The sequence below is a fragment of the Barbatula barbatula genome (assembly GCF_947034865.1).
Source record: "Barbatula barbatula genome assembly, chromosome: 15".
Taxonomy (NCBI): Eukaryota; Metazoa; Chordata; class Actinopteri; order Cypriniformes; family Nemacheilidae; genus Barbatula; species Barbatula barbatula.
The window spans coordinates 23,097,177-23,119,664 of NC_136778.1; the positions used below are offsets into that span (position 1 = coordinate 23,097,177).

The 22,488-nt window shown below is 42.0% G+C and overlaps 1 protein-coding gene across 1 annotated transcript in view; it reads right to left on the reverse strand.

Annotated features, from left to right (window-relative positions):
- Positions 1-16,859, reverse strand: part of LOC306905095 (mediator of RNA polymerase II transcription subunit 23-like) — a gene marked incomplete at its 5' end in the record, with an annotated part of 45,363 nt that extends 28,504 nt beyond the window's left edge. Inside the window, one exon of the mRNA XM_079475480.1 lies at positions 16,798-16,859. Within this exon, the coding sequence (XP_079331606.1) occupies positions 16,798-16,859 (62 nt within the window). The remainder of the gene's footprint in view (positions 1-16,797) is intronic.
- Positions 16,860-22,488: the final 5,629 nt, after the last annotated feature.

Below are 22,488 nucleotides of genomic sequence, written 5' to 3' on the forward strand. Positions count from 1 at the left end.
TTCACCCTGGGGTGCACTTCCGAACGGAAGCTCGGATCGACTCCAAACCTTCACCATCGTGCTCGGCGACCTCGAAACTATATAAATAAGTGCCTCGTTTTCCTTTTAGACTTTAATTAAGGGGGGTGCACTTCCTTATCTCGGCCGGTGGTGGCGCTATCGAGCTAAAAGTGAGTGCGTTAGAAAGGGCGTCCGCAAATTACTATATATACGCAATTTCAAGTCTCTACTAACATCCCTTCGAAAGATAAGTGGGGGGGTGCACTTCACCAGGGGTGCAACCTTCGTTTTTTGCCCTACAACCTAACCTTAACCGCGGCCTTAGCCTAATCCTAACCCTAAACATAATCCTAACCCTACACCTAACACCTAACCCTAAACCTAACACCTAACACCAAAACCTGACACCTAACCACTAAACCTAACCCTACACACCTAAACCTAAAAATAAAACCCTATCTAACCCTAATCCTAACACCTAAATTGGGACATCTCAACAGTCTAACCCCTTAACTACTAAACCCTAACACCTTAATGGAAACAAAAAATGTATGCCCTAATTTTGAAAAAAATATGATTTATTTGAGTGCCTGGGTCTCTTGCAGACTGGAGATGGACAGTGCAAAACTCATCCCTGGACATTAGTCTGGGGTGTGAGGTTCTTTTCACCCAAACTCAGCCAGTGCCTCTCCACCTGCGATGATACCTTAGGCATTCATTAATTTGCATTGTTTACACACAGAAACATTTATAAGTCACACAGACAGAGCGGAGATGACAAAATTTATTTTCAGAAACATGAAAAACATGATTGTGAATAAATACATTTGGCAAATTCATAAAAAACACAAGATAAAACCAGAAATAAGAAAAACATGATTGTGAATAAATACATTTATTTTTCAAATTCATAAAAAACACAAGTTAAAACCAGAAATAAGAAAAACATGATTGTAACATACTGCAAATTCATAAAAAACACAAGTTAAAACCAGAAATAAGAAAAACATGATTGGGAATAGATGCATTTATTTAGCAAATTCATAAAAAACACAAGTTAAAACCAGAAATAAGAAAAACATGATTGTGAATAAATGCTTTTATTTTTGCAAATTTATAAAAAACACAAGATAAAACCAGAAATAAGAAAAACATGATTGTGAATAATACATTTATTTGGCAAATTCATAAATAATACAAGTTAAAAAACTAGAAAGAAGAAAAACATGATTGTGAATAAATACATTTATTTTACAAATTCATAACAAACACAAATTAAAACCAGAAACAAGAGAAACATGATTGTGAACAAAACATTTCTTTAAAAATAAAATCCAAGGAAAATCCAAAAAAGAATCACTCTCAGAGTGGGAGGGGTCTACTCACTCACTCATGTATAAATAGCAGCTGCACACACAGCTCTGCTTCACTTCAACCGGAACAGCACACGAGTACTTTCTCTGTGCAAGCACTTACATTTATCACAGCTCTATTTCAAGCCAGCCTGAAGAAGATACAGTTTGTATCGAAACGTCGCGACTGGGCTTGAAATTTTAAATAACATCGATCGATTTCAGTCCTTTAAAATTCTATCTTATATCTCAATCCTAAAACGAACGGATATAGATTTCAGAAAAACATTCACATCGTTGAAACGCCTTGAGACAATCTGTTTCGGTGTGACAACAAGTCTAACGAACACCAGAATAACAACACCTGGAGACCTTTATACCTAACACCAGAATAACAACACCTGGAAACCTTTAAAATAATTGTTTAACACCTTGAGACTATAGTTTCGGTGAGATACATTTATAAAACGGATCACCAGAAAAATAACATGTGGAAGCATTCAAAGAACATATGTGATGTAGAAAGACAGAGGCTTAGACCTCACAGAGAGAATTACACACAGAACTTTTATCGCAGAGATAATAGTTTCCATGGAGATCGTAGGAAGGAACGCTCAGAATATTTCGAGGAGTACGACAGGGGAAACTCTTCTAGATATAAAGTTGATGGCAGACGTACACACCCGGATCACACACGGGGATCCTTTCGAAAGGACAGATACTTCACCGATCAAACGGGAGCCGAACGACATCACGATAAATCTGGAAAAAATAAAGAACATGATTACATCCAAGCTTCGCCTGGCTTCAGGACAACAACGAAAATTTTGTACAAAATCCTGCGTCTAGTACATCACTTACAAAACGTGACAACAAAGGTTAAGAACAACCAACCAATCACATTCAGAAGAATGACAGATTATCTAATTGACACTGTCAAACCAGTGGCATCAACTGACAAAACACAACTACTATTGGAGGGTAACGCAAAGAATTGGACCTATACTACACAGTTGATTTTGGAACAACACTATGAGACATTAATTGAGGAATCAATGCAAGAGCTGAAAAATGCTGTGACTCATGGTGACTGGAAAGCACCCTTCAAAATCGCAAAAAGGTGGGCGATACGCAATTTTGGACAGAAGTTCAGATCAGAAACTTTTGAACAGACAGAAGCGCTCATCACAGCAGACTTTACGACTGACACCGCTCAGAAAAACGGCGAAACATCTACCCTACGTGGGGAGGTACGACAAGGACCTCAAATGGTCACGACCGAAACCCAAACATCGGCGGTCCCTTTTGCAATAAAAACAAAAACGCAACTTTCGGAAAAGCAAACCTCTCAGACGTTGGCAAAAGACTGGTCATTTGATGACTTTCCACCATTGTCCTCGTCGATTACAAAACCATTAACACCTAAAAAAGATCTGGCCCCAAAAATACAAAGATCTCAAAAACCCAGGAGACTTCTGGCACCTTGCGTGGCGAGTACTCCACTTAATGACATTGACCAATGCCCTTCTCCCTCCACACGTGATGTTGAGACACAACAAATGAAACCTGTGGATCGAAACAAACAACAATCCTCTCAAATCACGCACATACATACAGCACAAATTCATACACCAGACAATACAACACCAAGGTCATCAATTGAAATTGAACTTTCAACCTACTCTGACTCAATTGGAGACCCAGGCAGCCCACCCGAGGCAACAACGGGAGAATTGATTCTGTTCGACACCAACACAAACACAAACATACCACGGAAGACACAACTTTCACACGACACACAGGTCCCATCCGTAATACCGGTAATGGCATTATCACACACACATGTGCAGGGCAAAACTCCTAGCACATCGGGCAACAGGACCCCAGAACAGATGCAGGACAAATCTCCTGTCACATCAGCCAACAAAACACAACTCACGAGACCCGTCAGACACATATCAACAAACAAAAAGTTATCTGACTGGAGCCTGACGATCAGGAAGAAATATGTTATCCTTGGGGACTCTAACGTGGCTAGATTCCCAATGGTCGAAGCTTCGGATTTACAGATGGATAGCTATCCAGGCGCCAGCTTCTTTCATGCAACAGACCTTCTAAAAAAAGCCACCATTACCACAGACGTGGAGAAATTGGTTTTGTCGTTTGGCATTAACAATAGACAACAACGTCTCAAACAGACGGCAATCAAACAAATACAGAGAGCTCACAGACAAGCGAGAATCAAATTTCCAAACACAGAGATTTTCGTTCCAATAATCAACTTCTCACGTCGTTTACCGATGGACCACATAATCATCCTGGAGGAATTGAACGCATACATTAAAAGGAAACTGACATACATCCCGGCCTTACCGAAAGAACAATTTAAGTTGGAATCGGACGGCATACATTGGAAGCCGGACACAGCCAAGGCCATTTTACAACACTGGCAACAACATTTAAACTTATAACTTGCCACACGCGCATACACGAACCAGATCTCAACATGATTATTAACCTCTCAAAAAATGTCACACTCACACCAACACAAAGTACACTTTTACAAAAGGGCTTGACTTTCATTCCTAGTTCAAGACTGGCCCGGGACCGAAAGAAAGAATTAAAATTTGATCTACAGACGTATCATCGCAGGTTAAAACTAAAAGTTTTTTTTGAAGGAAAACGCAAGGAATCGAAAAAAATTCCATTCACGCGCAACTCGGATTGGACACCTTCCCTTTGCCGCCTACCGGTTCAAATCAGACACATAATCACAGCAGACAATTACGCCCTGAGGAAATTAAATTGGGGACAAAAAGTGGCACCCAATTTAACCTCAGAGGAGAGTAGAGCCCTACACCAACTACAGAACAACAAAAATATTGTCATCAAACCCGCTGACAAAGGGAATGCAATTGTTATTTTAGACCGACAACAATATATTTGGGAAGCTGAGAGACAACTAAATAATAAAGACCACTACATGAAATTACCCAGACCCATATATTTGGAAACCAAGGAAGAAATTAAGGACATTATACAAGACTTGTACATTCATAAATATATCAATTATAAACAGAGAGAATATTTATTAGGTAGCTGCACCCCGAGGCTGAGACAATTCTATTTACTTCCTAAGATACACAAGGACCCCGAACACTGGAGTATACCGAAAGAAATCCCACCCGGCAGACCGATAGTGTCTGACTGTGATAGCGAATCCTACTACACCGCGGAATACATTGAACATTTTCTCAACCCGATCTCACAAAAACACTCCAGCTATCTGAAGGACACGTATGATTTCATCAATAAAGTGGGCAAAATAAAAATCCCCCCACAAGCGTTCCTATTCACGATGGATGTAGATAGTTTGTACACGAACATCGAAACCAAAACAGGATTACGGGCAGTACAAAACTGTTTCGAAAAATACCCAAATACCAGGAGACCTACAAAACAACTAATGAGACTTCTTAAAATTAATTTAACTAGGAATGATTTTGAATTTAACTCCAAATTCTACTTACAACGAAAAGGCACGGCTATGGGCAAGAAATTTGCACCCTCATATGCCAATATATTTATGGCCGCATGGGAAGAATCTGCGTTGGCTTCAGCTCCGTTGAAGCCCCTCCATTACTACAGATACCTCGACGACATCTGGGGAGTTTGGACATACTCCAAGGAACAATTTTTAGAATTCACACACCATTTAAACGCACATCAAAGATCCATTAAAATAAAACATGAGATCAACGACACTTCGATCAATTTTCTGGATGTCATTTCTTTCAAAGGAACACGCTTTCAAGAAACGGGACAGTTGGACTTTAAAGTTTATTTCAAACCGACGGACACTCACGCACTTTTACACAAAAACAGTTATCATCCCCGACATACGTTCGGAGGAATCGTCAAATCACAATTACTGAGGTTTCACAGGATTTGCACTAATAAAGAACACTTTTTTGAGGCCACTAGAACTCTCTTTAAAGCCCTAAGAGGCAGGGGATATTCAAGATCATTCCTGAGAAAAGCACTCAAACAATTCCAACAAAACAAACAAAACACCAAACAAACAGATAAGATTATCCCCTTCATTAATACATTTTCAGGCAACAGTCTCCAACTCAATCTGGAGACAAAAGCAAATTTTCAGAAATTTTTGTCACATACACCCTATCTAAGAGAACACAAAATAATCTCGGCCTTCAGAAGAAATAAAAATCTCAAGGATCTATTAGTTAAAACCAAATTGCCCCCAATGAATACAATAAATATCAAAAAAAGCAACGCACCTAAATATTTTGAGCCAAAAAAATGGATCACGAGTCATTTTACCAAACAAATTTTTAAATTACAAAGACCCCTAACTCCTCAGACCTCAAACTGTATATATATAATAACATGCCACAAATGCGCAAAACAATATGTGGGACAAACGAAAAACTCAATTCAACAAAGAATGTATCGTCACATGTCTAATATTAAAAATCAGGTAGAAAAAAACACACACATCGTTAAACATTTTATCACACATGGTATTTCATCATTGAGAGTCACAGGTCTAGAATCAAACACAAGCTGGACACTGAAAGACAGACTAATCATAGAGACAAGGTGGATCAACCGACTGGAAACTCGTTTCCCGAGAGGACTGAATGACCAAACCTAAAACCCAACTCTAACCCTAACCTTAACCGCGGCCTTAGCCTAATCCTAACCCTAAACATAATCCTAACCCTACACCTAACACCTAACCCTAAACCTAACACCTAACACCAAAACCTGACACCTAACCACTAAACCTAACCCTACACACCTAAACCTAAAAATAAAACCCTATCTAACCCTAATCCTAACACCTAAATTGGGACATCTCAACAGTCTAACCCCTTAACTACTAAACCCTAACACCTTAATGGAAACAAAAAATGTATGCCCTAATTTTGAAAAAAATATGATTTATTTGAGTGCCTGGGTCTCTTGCAGACTGGAGATGGACAGTGCAAAACTCATCCCTGGACATTAGTCTGGGGTGTGAGGTTCTTTTCACCCAAACTCAGCCAGTGCCTCTCCACCTGCGATGATACCTTAGGCATTCATTAATTTGCATTGTTTACACACAGAAACATTTATAAGTCACACAGACAGAGCGGAGATGACAAAATTTATTTTCAGAAACATGAAAAACATGATTGTGAATAAATACATTTGGCAAATTCATAAAAAACACAAGATAAAACCAGAAATAAGAAAAACATGATTGTGAATAAATACATTTATTTTTCAAATTCATAAAAAACACAAGTTAAAACCAGAAATAAGAAAAACATGATTGTAACATACTGCAAATTCATAAAAAACACAAGTTAAAACCAGAAATAAGAAAAACATGATTGGGAATAGATGCATTTATTTAGCAAATTCATAAAAAACACAAGTTAAAACCAGAAATAAGAAAAACATGATTGTGAATAAATGCTTTTATTTTTGCAAATTTATAAAAAACACAAGATAAAACCAGAAATAAGAAAAACATGATTGTGAATAATACATTTATTTGGCAAATTCATAAATAATACAAGTTAAAAAACTAGAAAGAAGAAAAACATGATTGTGAATAAATACATTTATTTTACAAATTCATAACAAACACAAATTAAAACCAGAAACAAGAGAAACATGATTGTGAACAAAACATTTCTTTAAAAATAAAATCCAAGGAAAATCCAAAAAAGAATCACTCTCAGAGTGGGAGGGGTCTACTCACTCACTCATGTATAAATAGCAGCTGCACACACAGCTCTGCTTCACTTCAACCGGAACAGCACACGAGTACTTTCTCTGTGCAAGCACTTACATTTATCACAGCTCTATTTCAAGCCAGCCTGAAGAAGATACAGTTTGTATCGAAACGTCGCGACTGGGCTTGAAATTTTAAATAACATCGATCGATTTCAGTCCTTTAAAATTCTATCTTATATCTCAATCCTAAAACGAACGGATATAGATTTCAGAAAAACATTCACATCGTTGAAACGCCTTGAGACAATCTGTTTCGGTGTGACAACAAGTCTAACGAACACCAGAATAACAACACCTGGAGACCTTTATACCTAACACCAGAATAACAACACCTGGAAACCTTTAAAATAATTGTTTAACACCTTGAGACTATAGTTTCGGTGAGATACATTTATAAAACGGATCACCAGAAAAATAACATGTGGAAGCATTCAAAGAACATATGTGATGTAGAAAGACAGAGGCTTAGACCTCACAGAGAGAATTACACACAGAACTTTTATCGCAGAGATAATAGTTTCCATGGAGATCGTAGGAAGGAACGCTCAGAATATTTCGAGGAGTACGACAGGGGAAACTCTTCTAGATATAAAGTTGATGGCAGACGTACACACCCGGATCACACACGGGGATCCTTTCGAAAGGACAGATACTTCACCGATCAAACGGGAGCCGAACGACATCACGATAAATCTGGAAAAAATAAAGAACATGATTACATCCAAGCTTCGCCTGGCTTCAGGACAACAACGAAAATTTTGTACAAAATCCTGCGTCTAGTACATCACTTACAAAACGTGACAACAAAGGTTAAGAACAACCAACCAATCACATTCAGAAGAATGACAGATTATCTAATTGACACTGTCAAACCAGTGGCATCAACTGACAAAACACAACTACTATTGGAGGGTAACGCAAAGAATTGGACCTATACTACACAGTTGATTTTGGAACAACACTATGAGACATTAATTGAGGAATCAATGCAAGAGCTGAAAAATGCTGTGACTCATGGTGACTGGAAAGCACCCTTCAAAATCGCAAAAAGGTGGGCGATACGCAATTTTGGACAGAAGTTCAGATCAGAAACTTTTGAACAGACAGAAGCGCTCATCACAGCAGACTTTACGACTGACACCGCTCAGAAAAACGGCGAAACATCTACCCTACGTGGGGAGGTACGACAAGGACCTCAAATGGTCACGACCGAAACCCAAACATCGGCGGTCCCTTTTGCAATAAAAACAAAAACGCAACTTTCGGAAAAGCAAACCTCTCAGACGTTGGCAAAAGACTGGTCATTTGATGACTTTCCACCATTGTCCTCGTCGATTACAAAACCATTAACACCTAAAAAAGATCTGGCCCCAAAAATACAAAGATCTCAAAAACCCAGGAGACTTCTGGCACCTTGCGTGGCGAGTACTCCACTTAATGACATTGACCAATGCCCTTCTCCCTCCACACGTGATGTTGAGACACAACAAATGAAACCTGTGGATCGAAACAAACAACAATCCTCTCAAATCACGCACATACATACAGCACAAATTCATACACCAGACAATACAACACCAAGGTCATCAATTGAAATTGAACTTTCAACCTACTCTGACTCAATTGGAGACCCAGGCAGCCCACCCGAGGCAACAACGGGAGAATTGATTCTGTTCGACACCAACACAAACACAAACATACCACGGAAGACACAACTTTCACACGACACACAGGTCCCATCCGTAATACCGGTAATGGCATTATCACACACACATGTGCAGGGCAAAACTCCTAGCACATCGGGCAACAGGACCCCAGAACAGATGCAGGACAAATCTCCTGTCACATCAGCCAACAAAACACAACTCACGAGACCCGTCAGACACATATCAACAAACAAAAAGTTATCTGACTGGAGCCTGACGATCAGGAAGAAATATGTTATCCTTGGGGACTCTAACGTGGCTAGATTCCCAATGGTCGAAGCTTCGGATTTACAGATGGATAGCTATCCAGGCGCCAGCTTCTTTCATGCAACAGACCTTCTAAAAAAAGCCACCATTACCACAGACGTGGAGAAATTGGTTTTGTCGTTTGGCATTAACAATAGACAACAACGTCTCAAACAGACGGCAATCAAACAAATACAGAGAGCTCACAGACAAGCGAGAATCAAATTTCCAAACACAGAGATTTTCGTTCCAATAATCAACTTCTCACGTCGTTTACCGATGGACCACATAATCATCCTGGAGGAATTGAACGCATACATTAAAAGGAAACTGACATACATCCCGGCCTTACCGAAAGAACAATTTAAGTTGGAATCGGACGGCATACATTGGAAGCCGGACACAGCCAAGGCCATTTTACAACACTGGCAACAACATTTAAACTTATAACTTGCCACACGCGCATACACGAACCAGATCTCAACATGATTATTAACCTCTCAAAAAATGTCACACTCACACCAACACAAAGTACACTTTTACAAAAGGGCTTGACTTTCATTCCTAGTTCAAGACTGGCCCGGGACCGAAAGAAAGAATTAAAATTTGATCTACAGACGTATCATCGCAGGTTAAAACTAAAAGTTTTTTTTGAAGGAAAACGCAAGGAATCGAAAAAAATTCCATTCACGCGCAACTCGGATTGGACACCTTCCCTTTGCCGCCTACCGGTTCAAATCAGACACATAATCACAGCAGACAATTACGCCCTGAGGAAATTAAATTGGGGACAAAAAGTGGCACCCAATTTAACCTCAGAGGAGAGTAGAGCCCTACACCAACTACAGAACAACAAAAATATTGTCATCAAACCCGCTGACAAAGGGAATGCAATTGTTATTTTAGACCGACAACAATATATTTGGGAAGCTGAGAGACAACTAAATAATAAAGACCACTACATGAAATTACCCAGACCCATATATTTGGAAACCAAGGAAGAAATTAAGGACATTATACAAGACTTGTACATTCATAAATATATCAATTATAAACAGAGAGAATATTTATTAGGTAGCTGCACCCCGAGGCTGAGACAATTCTATTTACTTCCTAAGATACACAAGGACCCCGAACACTGGAGTATACCGAAAGAAATCCCACCCGGCAGACCGATAGTGTCTGACTGTGATAGCGAATCCTACTACACCGCGGAATACATTGAACATTTTCTCAACCCGATCTCACAAAAACACTCCAGCTATCTGAAGGACACGTATGATTTCATCAATAAAGTGGGCAAAATAAAAATCCCCCCACAAGCGTTCCTATTCACGATGGATGTAGATAGTTTGTACACGAACATCGAAACCAAAACAGGATTACGGGCAGTACAAAACTGTTTCGAAAAATACCCAAATACCAGGAGACCTACAAAACAACTAATGAGACTTCTTAAAATTAATTTAACTAGGAATGATTTTGAATTTAACTCCAAATTCTACTTACAACGAAAAGGCACGGCTATGGGCAAGAAATTTGCACCCTCATATGCCAATATATTTATGGCCGCATGGGAAGAATCTGCGTTGGCTTCAGCTCCGTTGAAGCCCCTCCATTACTACAGATACCTCGACGACATCTGGGGAGTTTGGACATACTCCAAGGAACAATTTTTAGAATTCACACACCATTTAAACGCACATCAAAGATCCATTAAAATAAAACATGAGATCAACGACACTTCGATCAATTTTCTGGATGTCATTTCTTTCAAAGGAACACGCTTTCAAGAAACGGGACAGTTGGACTTTAAAGTTTATTTCAAACCGACGGACACTCACGCACTTTTACACAAAAACAGTTATCATCCCCGACATACGTTCGGAGGAATCGTCAAATCACAATTACTGAGGTTTCACAGGATTTGCACTAATAAAGAACACTTTTTTGAGGCCACTAGAACTCTCTTTAAAGCCCTAAGAGGCAGGGGATATTCAAGATCATTCCTGAGAAAAGCACTCAAACAATTCCAACAAAACAAACAAAACACCAAACAAACAGATAAGATTATCCCCTTCATTAATACATTTTCAGGCAACAGTCTCCAACTCAATCTGGAGACAAAAGCAAATTTTCAGAAATTTTTGTCACATACACCCTATCTAAGAGAACACAAAATAATCTCGGCCTTCAGAAGAAATAAAAATCTCAAGGATCTATTAGTTAAAACCAAATTGCCCCCAATGAATACAATAAATATCAAAAAAAGCAACGCACCTAAATATTTTGAGCCAAAAAAATGGATCACGAGTCATTTTACCAAACAAATTTTTAAATTACAAAGACCCCTAACTCCTCAGACCTCAAACTGTATATATATAATAACATGCCACAAATGCGCAAAACAATATGTGGGACAAACGAAAAACTCAATTCAACAAAGAATGTATCGTCACATGTCTAATATTAAAAATCAGGTAGAAAAAAACACACACATCGTTAAACATTTTATCACACATGGTATTTCATCATTGAGAGTCACAGGTCTAGAATCAAACACAAGCTGGACACTGAAAGACAGACTAATCATAGAGACAAGGTGGATCAACCGACTGGAAACTCGTTTCCCGAGAGGACTGAATGACCAAACCTAAAACCCAACTCTAACCCTAACCTTAACCGCGGCCTTAGCCTAATCCTAACCCTAAACATAATCCTAACCCTACACCTAACACCTAACCCTAAACCTAACACCTAACACCAAAACCTGACACCTAACCACTAAACCTAACCCTACACACCTAAACCTAAAAATAAAACCCTATCTAACCCTAATCCTAACACCTAAATTGGGACATCTCAACAGTCTAACCCCTTAACTACTAAACCCTAACACCTTAATGGAAACAAAAAATGTATGCCCTAATTTTGAAAAAAATATGATTTATTTGAGTGCCTGGGTCTCTTGCAGACTGGAGATGGACAGTGCAAAACTCATCCCTGGACATTAGTCTGGGGTGTGAGGTTCTTTTCACCCTAACCCTAAGGTCAGGAAACTTATAATACCAAAAAATCTAAATGTCAAACACCTAATGTCAGGTAACCTTGAGGCAGGCAGGGATTCGGGTCAAAGAAAGATCTCCCTATCCGAATCAAAATTCTAAACCTAAGGTCAGGAAACTTAGAGTACCAAAAACCTAAATGTTAAACACCTAATGTCAGGTAACCTTGAGGCAAGCAGGGATGCGGGTCGGAAAAAGGATCTTCCTATCCGAATCAAATTCTAAACCTAAGGTCAGGAAACTTGGAATACCAAAAACCTAAATGTCAAACACCTAATGTCAGGTAACCTTGAGGCAGGCAGGGATGCGGGTCAAAGAAAGATCTCCCTATCCGAATCAAAATTCTGAACCTAAGGTCAGGAAACTTAGAGTACCAAAACCTAAATGTCACACACCTAATGTCAGGTAACCTTGAGGCAAGCAGGGATGCGGGTCAAAGAAAGATCTCCCTATCCGAATCAAAATTCTAAACCTAAGGTCAGGAAACTTAGAGTACCAAAACCTAAATGTCACACACCTAATGTCAGGTAACCTTGAGGCAAGCAGGGATGCGGGTCAAAGAAAGATCTCCCTATCCGAATCAAAATTCTAAACCTAAGGTCAGGAAACTTAGAGTACCAAAACCTAAATGTCAAACACCTAATGTCAGGTAACCTTGAGGCAAGCAGGAATGCGGGTCAAAAAAGATCACCAGGAGACAGGACCGGACGGCAAATAACTAAAGGACCATTGGGATCATAAGGTTTAAAAGTCAAGGTTATGGTAGGAGTTATCAGATATCAGGGAGGACTCGGCGAGGCGGACCGGGGCTCAGAGAGTTGCCTCTGGAAAAAGGGAAAGGGGAGGGCTTAAGAACTATACTACAAACACTTGAAGGACGGCCGGGTTTGGTCAACGGGGATAAACATCTATGCAAGCAACACCTCGGTAGTTAGGGGTCCTGCGACACTCAAAAAACATGCGTCGGCCCGTGCCTTTTCTTCAGCTTCCTACACCAAACTACAGGCAATGCGCCGTGGGGGTTGCTGTCGTATTTCGTATTCCCTAACCTAACCCTAACCCTAACCCTAGATCTTGGATTTTTTGCCCCTAACCACTATCCGAATCAAAATTCTAAACCTAAGGTCAGGAAACTTAGAGTACCAAAACCTAAATGTCAAACACCTAATGTCAGGTAACCTTGAGGCAAGCAGGAATGCGGGTCAAAAAAGATCACCAGGAGACAGGACCGGACGGCAAATAACTAAAGGACCATTGGGATCATAAGGTTTAAAAGTCAAGGTTATGGTAGGAGTTATCAGATATCAGGGAGGACTCGGCGAGGCGGACCGGGGCTCAGAGAGTTGCCTCTGGAAAAAGGGAAAGGGGAGGGCTTAAGAACTATACTACAAACACTTGAAGGACGGCCGGGTTTGGTCAACGGGGATAAACATCTATGCAAGCAACACCGCGGTAGTTAGGGGTCCTGCGACACTCAAAAAACATGCGTCGGCCCGTGCCTTTTCTTCAGCTTCCTACACCAAACTACAGGCAATGCGCCGTGGGGGTTGCTGTCGTATTTCGTATTCCCTAACCCTAACCCGCACACCTAATGTCAGGTAACCTTGAGGCAAGCAGGGATGCGGGTCAAAGAAAGATCTCCCTATCCGAATCAAAATTCTTAACCTAAGGTCAGGAAACTTAGAGTACCAAAACCTAAATGGCAAACACCTAATGTCAGGTAACCTTGGGGCAAGCAGGAATGCGGGTCAAAAAAAGATCACCAGGAGACAGGACCGGACGGCAAATAACTAAAGGACCATTGGGATCATAAGGTTTAAAAGTCAAGGTTAGGGTAGGAGTTATCAGATATCAGGGAGGACTCGGCGAGGCGGACCGGGGCTCAGAGAGTTGCCTCTGGAAAAAGGGAAAGGGGAGGGCTTAAGAACTATACTACAAACACTTGAAGGACGGCCGGGTTTGGTCAACGGGGATAAACATCTATGCAAGCAACACCGCGGTAGTTAGGGGTCCTGCGACACTCAAAAAACATGCGTCGGCCCGTGCCTTTTCTTCAGCTTCCTACACCAAACTACAGGCAATGCGCCGTGGGGGTTGCTGTCGTATTTCGTATTCCCTAACCCTAACATTTGATGGCCACCCACACCTCATCCCTAACACCTAATGTCACTATCCCCTCGTGGATTACACCTGAGGGTACACCCTCATCCTCTTCCTAAACCTAATATCAGGACCCCCTCGTGTATTACATCTTAGACCTCACCCTAACCTCAATCCTTACACCTAACATCAGGAACCCTATACGTACACCCCTAACTAAACCTAACCCTAAAACAAAAATTACAATGATCGTACTTACCTTTTAAAACACTTACCTCATTCTCCTGGAATCCAGTCCTGGTCAACACGCCATTTAACAGGCAAAGGGTTGACCGGTTACGGAGACATATAGGTTGTTGGGATGCCTACACACACTATATACACACACATATTGGTTAAATAACATAACCCAATTTGGTCAGCACCTACATACATAAACTAAATACTCACACAAATCATGGGGAGATTTGGGTACGGCATCGTTTTCTCTTCTTGGCCTTGGGTGACCTTAGGTGTTCAGTAGGAAGTGGGCCAGTGCACAACCATTTCTGGGGCCTCAGGGCCCTAGATCTTGGATTTTTTGCCCCTAACAAAGCCCGTGCCACTGCCTCTGAGCCTTTGGATAGCCCATGGCCGTGATTAGTCTTCGTTTGTGGTGCCAATCTGACCCCTACGACAAAAATTACAAACACATATTCCTGTTAACATCCAACATACTCGTATAAGCGATGAATTTCCCCCACATTTTTAGAGGAGCACTGGGATTAAAGACACCCAATTTTGTGTGAAGGAATACGTTTATACATATACACATAATGTTTGGCGCATAGTTTACATGTTTGTTTACACATTTTCTCCACAAATAGTTCGTTTTTTCAAGAAAGCTGTCTTGAATAAATTATTTAACCTCATTTTGCGCCATATAGTTTTATATTGGAATTTTCCTTCGTGTTTATAACCGTTATTTTACCAATTTATTGTTCAAACGCGATCTTCGGTGGCTGTGACGTCATCCGAGGTCCATTTACACGTGGTAAAAAGCGATCTATTTGTACTACTTTAAAGCTCATTTCAGCTATGCGATTCTTTACAGGACACTTAAGGGAATGTTTGAGTCGTATATTTCAACTTTTAGAAACTTTCCTTATCTTTATAAACACTTTTAAGGATTCGTTCGCTTCTTCCGGTTTTAACGTGAGGACGTGATGACGTCATCACTGACGCAACCACGCTCAAGATCGCTCTAACCACTTTCTTACTCTAAAACATGTTTTATCTTTTAATAATATTCTTTACTCGACCCTAAGAAACTTTACTTACCTCCCGTGATCGAGTTTTGAAGCTATTTCGTCTCGAAAGGCTTTAAAAATCCATTTAGAAAAACGGGTCTTTTTTCAGACGCTAGGCTTTATAGCGGACGCGCATTCAAGCGTGCTCTCATTTCATGCTATTCTCTGTTGACAACTGGTCGCAGCCATTTTCGCTCCTCCACTATTTCAACAAATATTGTATTCACATTGCTATTTTGATTGTTGTTGAACGATTGTTCAGCACACTATTGTTTTGATTAAGTTCAAGTCAGCCTGAAGAAGGTAATAATTGTTTACCGAAACGTCGCGATTGACTTGAACAGTTTGGCCATTTTATTTAAGTTTATTTAGTTTTATTTGGTTTAATTCATTTTCTTTTGTTCTAGTTCTGTTCAGAACGTTTAAAACTCTTTTGTGTATATATATCTCTTTCTAAAAAAACATAAAAAGTTCCAAAACGACCAAAAAAATCTAAAAAACACTTTAAAATCCCCCAAAAAAATACACACACGGTTCATACAACATGGAACAGTTTCGTGGGAGGTCTACACAGAGGACCACACCACGCCTTAAAATCAGACACAACAGCGTGACTCCTGATTTTACACGCTTTAATTATACACCTCAGAATACTTCAGCACGTCCCCGTGCTAGGGAGCGTGGTTTCCCATACAGGAGACCAAATAACACAGCTCCACAGGCCCGCCCTGCAAGAAATAGATACAACACAAATAACAATGGGTATCAGGACAGGGAATTTTACGGTGCCACTTTTAGGGAGGTGTCCAGGCCTGGGCCCTCCCTACATATCCCTGTTGTACAGGATGAACATTATTATGGGCGTGAGGATCCATACAGATCTCCCCATGATGATGCCTATTACGAAACAGTCGCAGGCCCATACAGGCCTCCTGTTCACACTAATAGGGGTAAAAGACGTCAAAATGCAAGAATGAGGGAATCACGTCCTCACCAGGGATATCCAGTACGGCGCAGACAAGTCTGGCGTGAAGGTGCCTATGGGGCTGCAGAGACAAGGGATAGGCTTGAGTTATCTCGGCCACAACACCCTGATCCCCAACCTAACAGACAATATGTTAGAAACCACCGCACATACACCCCCTCCAATCAGAGACCCAGAAAGGTTTCTTTTACTTTTCATGGAGGTAGCCGAGATGACGTGGACTTTCCCCTACACGATACTTACCTCACTAACAGGAATAGGGGCCGACAGTATCGCCCCTCCTCAAACAGCAGAACGAGGAACATACCTGCAAGAGAATACAGACATAATGTCAGACAAAACACCAATGTCACACCGGTTGGGGAGAGCAGGAATAATGCAAGACAAAACCCTAATTTCACACCGGCACCACCTCAGCTCAAAACAACAATTAAATTGTTTTACGAGCTCATTCGACAGGTACACCACTTGGATAAGGTTACCACAAAAGTGCAAGACAACCAGCCAATCACGTTCCAAAGGCTCACTAACCTCCTTATAGAGACGGTGAGGCCAGCTTTTGCAAACGAGAGAGTTGCACAGCGACTACAGGGTAACGCCAAAGATTGGTCACACAACACACAATTGATTCTCGAACAGCACTACGATTCGATGATCGAAACCACAAAACAGAGCATACGTAACCAGACCAATCAAGCTGATTGGCCTGAGGCATTTGAGGTGGCTTCACATTGGGCTGACCGGAATTACAGCGGTAGGATCAGCCAAGAAACTTTTCAACAAGCCAAGGCCCTAATTACAGCAGAAAAAACTGTTACTGGCAGTAGTACGACGACACGGGTTACCCCGACAGTAACCACAGGGACAGAAACCTCTCGTACTTATGCGGCTGTCGTCATTGGCGCCTCCTCTAGTCGGGCCACCGCTTCGTCCTCCAGTCAAACACCCATACAGGCCCTGAAGCCTCTACCGTCCGATACTCCTGCTAACGCCGCTCCCTTACAACAAATAATAAATCGTAGAGACATGGAAATACAAACCTCTCCAATGTTCATTGAACAGGGTAAAGTGGCCACTCCTCCATGCAGAGGAGATTGGTCTTTTGAGGAGGAAGCTCCTCCCCAGGACCTGCCTGAGTCCCTTCAGCCCATACAGGCTGGAGCGCCTCAACCCTGCGAACAAAGGAAGAAATTACAAAAGAGCCGCCACCTAGGACCTCGAACCGAACCCTCTCTAGCGATTCCGCCACCCCAGAGCCGCCCCGAAACGCCAGAGCCGTTAATCTCTGTTTTAGAGGCCCCACCTGAGGATAACCCTACCTCACCTAACCCTCCGGCGGTAGACCAGGATGTTGGATGGGCCCCTATTCCACAAATGTCAACCCCGATTGCTCCCTCGGAGGATTCCCGACATAGCGGTATTTTCTCGGACGACTCACCGTCCCCGCTTACAGAGATCCTCCAGGAATACGACCTCCTTGAGGACCCGGTCCCACAGCAGGGCAATGGAGTGGTCTTAGAGCGTGGTGAACATGGGGTCGTACTACCTGCGCTATCTCCGATAATACCGGTACTGGGGTACAACACTAATATTGAGCCCCAAATGATCAGCAGCCCACCCTCCAAGGCTCCTAACATGCCATTTCGTCACACTAACACGGACAAAACGCATTGGAGCCTTACCTGTAGAAAAAGATGGCTCATCATTGGGGACTCGAACGTCTCCAGGTTCCCCGAATCTGATGACCCTGATCTCCAGATGGACAGCTACCCTGGGGCGAAGTTTTGTCACGCAATCGGCCTGTTGGAAAGGGGTAAATGGCCCATAGTGCCACAGAAATTAATACTCTCATTCGGTTTGAACAACCGGAGCCAGAGGTACATTGATACGGCTATAACAGAAATCCAGAAGGCCTACAAAAAAGCGAAAGACATTTTACCAGCAACAGATATTTTGGTCCCGCTGATCAATTTCTCGAGAGCATTGCCGCCACCAGAGCAGGAAATGTTGGAAAGCATGAATGACTTCATCAAACAGAATCTGACCTTCATCCCTCTGCTGGCTTCCACACATTTCCAGGTTGAAACGGACGGTATCCATTGGAAACCTGCCACGGCAAGGGCTCTCCAAACACATTGGCTCTCCCATTTAAACTCCTAATTCCCGTCAACCCAAATCGTGGTACACATAAGCTCATCGTCAACTTATCAAAGTCCCTCGTGCTAACAGACGACCAAAACTCAGTCCTTAAGAAAGGCCTTTCTTATATCCCCACCCCTTCGAGTTGCAAAAAGAAGGAATTGTTAGCGGACATGCAGGCATATCACCGCAGACTTAAACTGGAGGCATTTTTAGAGGGCAAGAAGCACAACAAACCTAAGATACCGTTTACTCACCCCTCCGGTTGGGAACCATCGTTGTCCAGCCTACCTAAAGAAATCGAAAAAACAATTAGAGCTGACAATTTTGCGTTCAAAAAATTACATTGGGGTTTGGGGGCTACTCACAATTTGACCTCTGGTGAAAAGAAAGCCCTCAGAGAGCTAGGCAATAACACCGGCATAGTTATTAAACCAGCTGACAAAGGTAATGCCACGGTTATTTTAGACAGAGCGCAATACATTGCGGAAGGACTGAGGCAACTTTCGGTCGAGGAACATTACCGTCCACTCGAGAGGCCTATTTACACCGACACTATCAAGGAGATAGAGGATATTTTGGAAGATATGTGTTCTAGAAAAATCATAAGCTCTAAACAAAAAGATTACCTCACGGGGGAAGGACCACCCCGTCCCAGGAGACTTTACCTGTTGCCAAAAATTCATAAGGAGCCAGAAAAGTGGAGCGTACCTTTTGAGGTCCCACCGGGCAGACCAATCGTTTCCGACTGCAACAGCGAGACATATTTCACGGCAGAATATATAGAACACTTTCTCAATCCTCTCTCCACCAGACATCCAAGCTACCTGAAAGACACGTACGATTTTATTTCAAAAATTTGTAAACTCACAGTTCCACAAAATTCATTTCTTTTCACGATTGACATTGACAGTCTGTACACTAATATTGACACCCCGACCGGCCTTGAAGCAGTGAAAAAATTCATGCTCAAATACCCTGATTCTCACAGACCAGACGAACATCTGTTAAAACTGCTGGAAATAAATTTGACCAAAAATGACTTTGAATTCGACTCCAAATTTTATCTACAGGTCAAGGGTACGGCCATGGGCAGGAAGTTTGCGCCCTCTTATGCAAACATTTTCATGGCAGACTGGGAACAAACGGCTCTTTCAGCGTGTGCCCTGAAACCGTTTGCTTATTTCAGGTTCTTGGATGACATCTGGGGTGTCTGGACCCACACTGAGGATGATTTTCTTGCTTTTATTGCACACCTGAATTCACATCAGGCATCCATCAGTGTAAAATACAGCTTGGACAGGTCAGAGGTCAACTTTTTAGATGTGGTATCATACAAGGGGCCCGAGTTCCTGGAGACAGGACGATTGGACTTTAGAGTCTACTTTAAAGACACAGACACACATTCGTTGCTACACAAAAACAGTTTCCACCCAAAACACACCTTCAAGGGTATCATCAAATCACAACTCCTCAGATTCAAAAGGATCTGCTCGCAGTCTTCGTCCTTTCTTGAGGCCACGAACATCCTCTTCCGGGCCCTCAGAAACCGCGGGTACAGCAGATCGTTCCTTAGGAAAATATTAAAAACATTTGATAAGCCAAGGAATACACCTGGGGTTGAAATACAAAACAGACATAAAATCATCCCACTCACGGCCCTTTATTCAAAACAATGTGTCTCACTCAACTCGTCTATTAAAGAAAATTTCTTGAAGTTCCTTGGACCCACAAAATTCCTGCAGCACCACAGGCCCATTGCTGCGTATAAACGCAACGACAATCTACAGGACAGGCTCGTCTGTAGCAAGCTTCGTACTGCAACCCCGTCGGGCCGAGTAGGCCGTTGCAAGTACTTTGTACAGAAACAATGGGTGATGAGCAGGTACAACAAAAAGATCTTCAAGATTCCCCGACCTCTGACGCATGAAATTACCAACTGTATTTACCTGGCCTTCTGCACTAGGTGTCGCAGACAATACGTGGGGCAGACGAAGAATGAACTCAGAGTCAGAGCTTATCAACACGCACACAACATTGTACACAAGATTGATAAGCGAAGACATCTGGTTCAACATTTCCTTACCCACGGTCTACCTGCATTCAGGGTAACCGGTCTCCAGTCAAATCCAGCATGGTCTCTAAGGGAGAGACTTAGAGCCGAGAGCGTCTGGATTAAGCGCCTGGACACGGTGTACCCTAGAGGCCTGAACGAGGCCTAAACCTAAGTTCCTTTCACACTGCTCCTCTCATCTGGGTGTGTTATAACATTTGATGGCCACCCACACCTCATCCCTAACACCTAATGTCACTATCCCCTCGTGGATTACACCTGAGGGTACACCCTCATCCTCTTCCTAAACCTAATATCAGGACCCCCTCGTGTATTACATCTTAGACCTCACCCTAACCTCAATCCTTACACCTAACATCAGGAACCCTATACGTACACCCCTAACTAAACCTAACCCTAAAACAAAAATTACAATGATCGTACTTACCTTTTAAAACACTTACCTCATCCTCCTGGAATCCAGTCCTGGTCAACACGCCATTTAACAGGCAAAGGGTTGACCGGTTACGGAGACATATAGGTTGTTGGGATGCCTACACACACTATATACACACACATATTGATTAAATAACATAACCCAATTTGGTCAGCACCTACATACATAAACTAAATACTCACACAAATCATGGGGAGATTTGGGTACGGCATCGTTTTCTCTTCTTGGCCTTGGGTGACCTTAGGTGTTCAGTAGGAAGTGGGCCAGTGCACAACCATTTCTGGGGCCTCAGGGCCCTAGATCTTGGATTTTTTGCCCCTAACCCTACATTAATGGAATATAACATAACACAACACAATTTGGTCAGTATTTACATACACAAATAAAATATTACAGGAATTGTGGGGACACCCGTGTGCGGCATCGTTTTCTCCTCTTGGCCTCGGGTGACCTTGGGTGGTCAGTAGAGGGTGGGCCAGTGCACAGCCATTTCTGGGGCCTCAGGGCCCTAGATCTTGGATTTTTTGCCCCTAACCACTATCCGAATCAAAATTCTAAACCTAAGGTCAGGAAACTTAGAGTACCAAAACCTAAATGTCAAACACCTAATGTCAGGTAACCTTGAGGCAAGCAGGAATGCGGGTCAAAAAAAGATCACCAGGAGACAGGACCGGACGGCAAATAACTAAAGGACCATTGGGATCATAAGGTTTAAAAGTCAAGGTTATGGTAGGAGTTATCAGATATCAGGGAGGACTCGGCGAGGCGGACCGGGGCTCAGAGAGTTGCCTCTGGAAAAAGGGAAAGGGGAGGGCTTAAGAACTATACTACAAACACTGGAAGGACGGCCGGGTTTGGTCAACGGGGATAAACATCTATGCAAGCAACACCGCGGTAGTTAGGGGTCCTGCGACACTCAATAAACATGCGTCGGCCCGTGCCTTTTCTTCAGCTTCCTACACCAAACTACAGGCAATGCGCCGTGGCGGTTGCTGTCGTATTTCGTATTCCCTAACCTAACATATGATATAGATATGGTTGGGATTACTTATACCTACCTATATACAAACCACTTCTGTCTCAGTTAATCATCGGTTTTATTTAACCAGGACCATTCCGCCGTTTGTCCACCAGATGGAGACTGTTACACACGATAGATGAGGGTAAGGGAGACACAGGGATTTGCTCCAGTGAGTTTATGGGATCGCACTAATCCATTAAGGAAAACATCTATGCCACATTGCTGAAATGAGATTGATTGATTATTATGCTATTAGAAAATTTT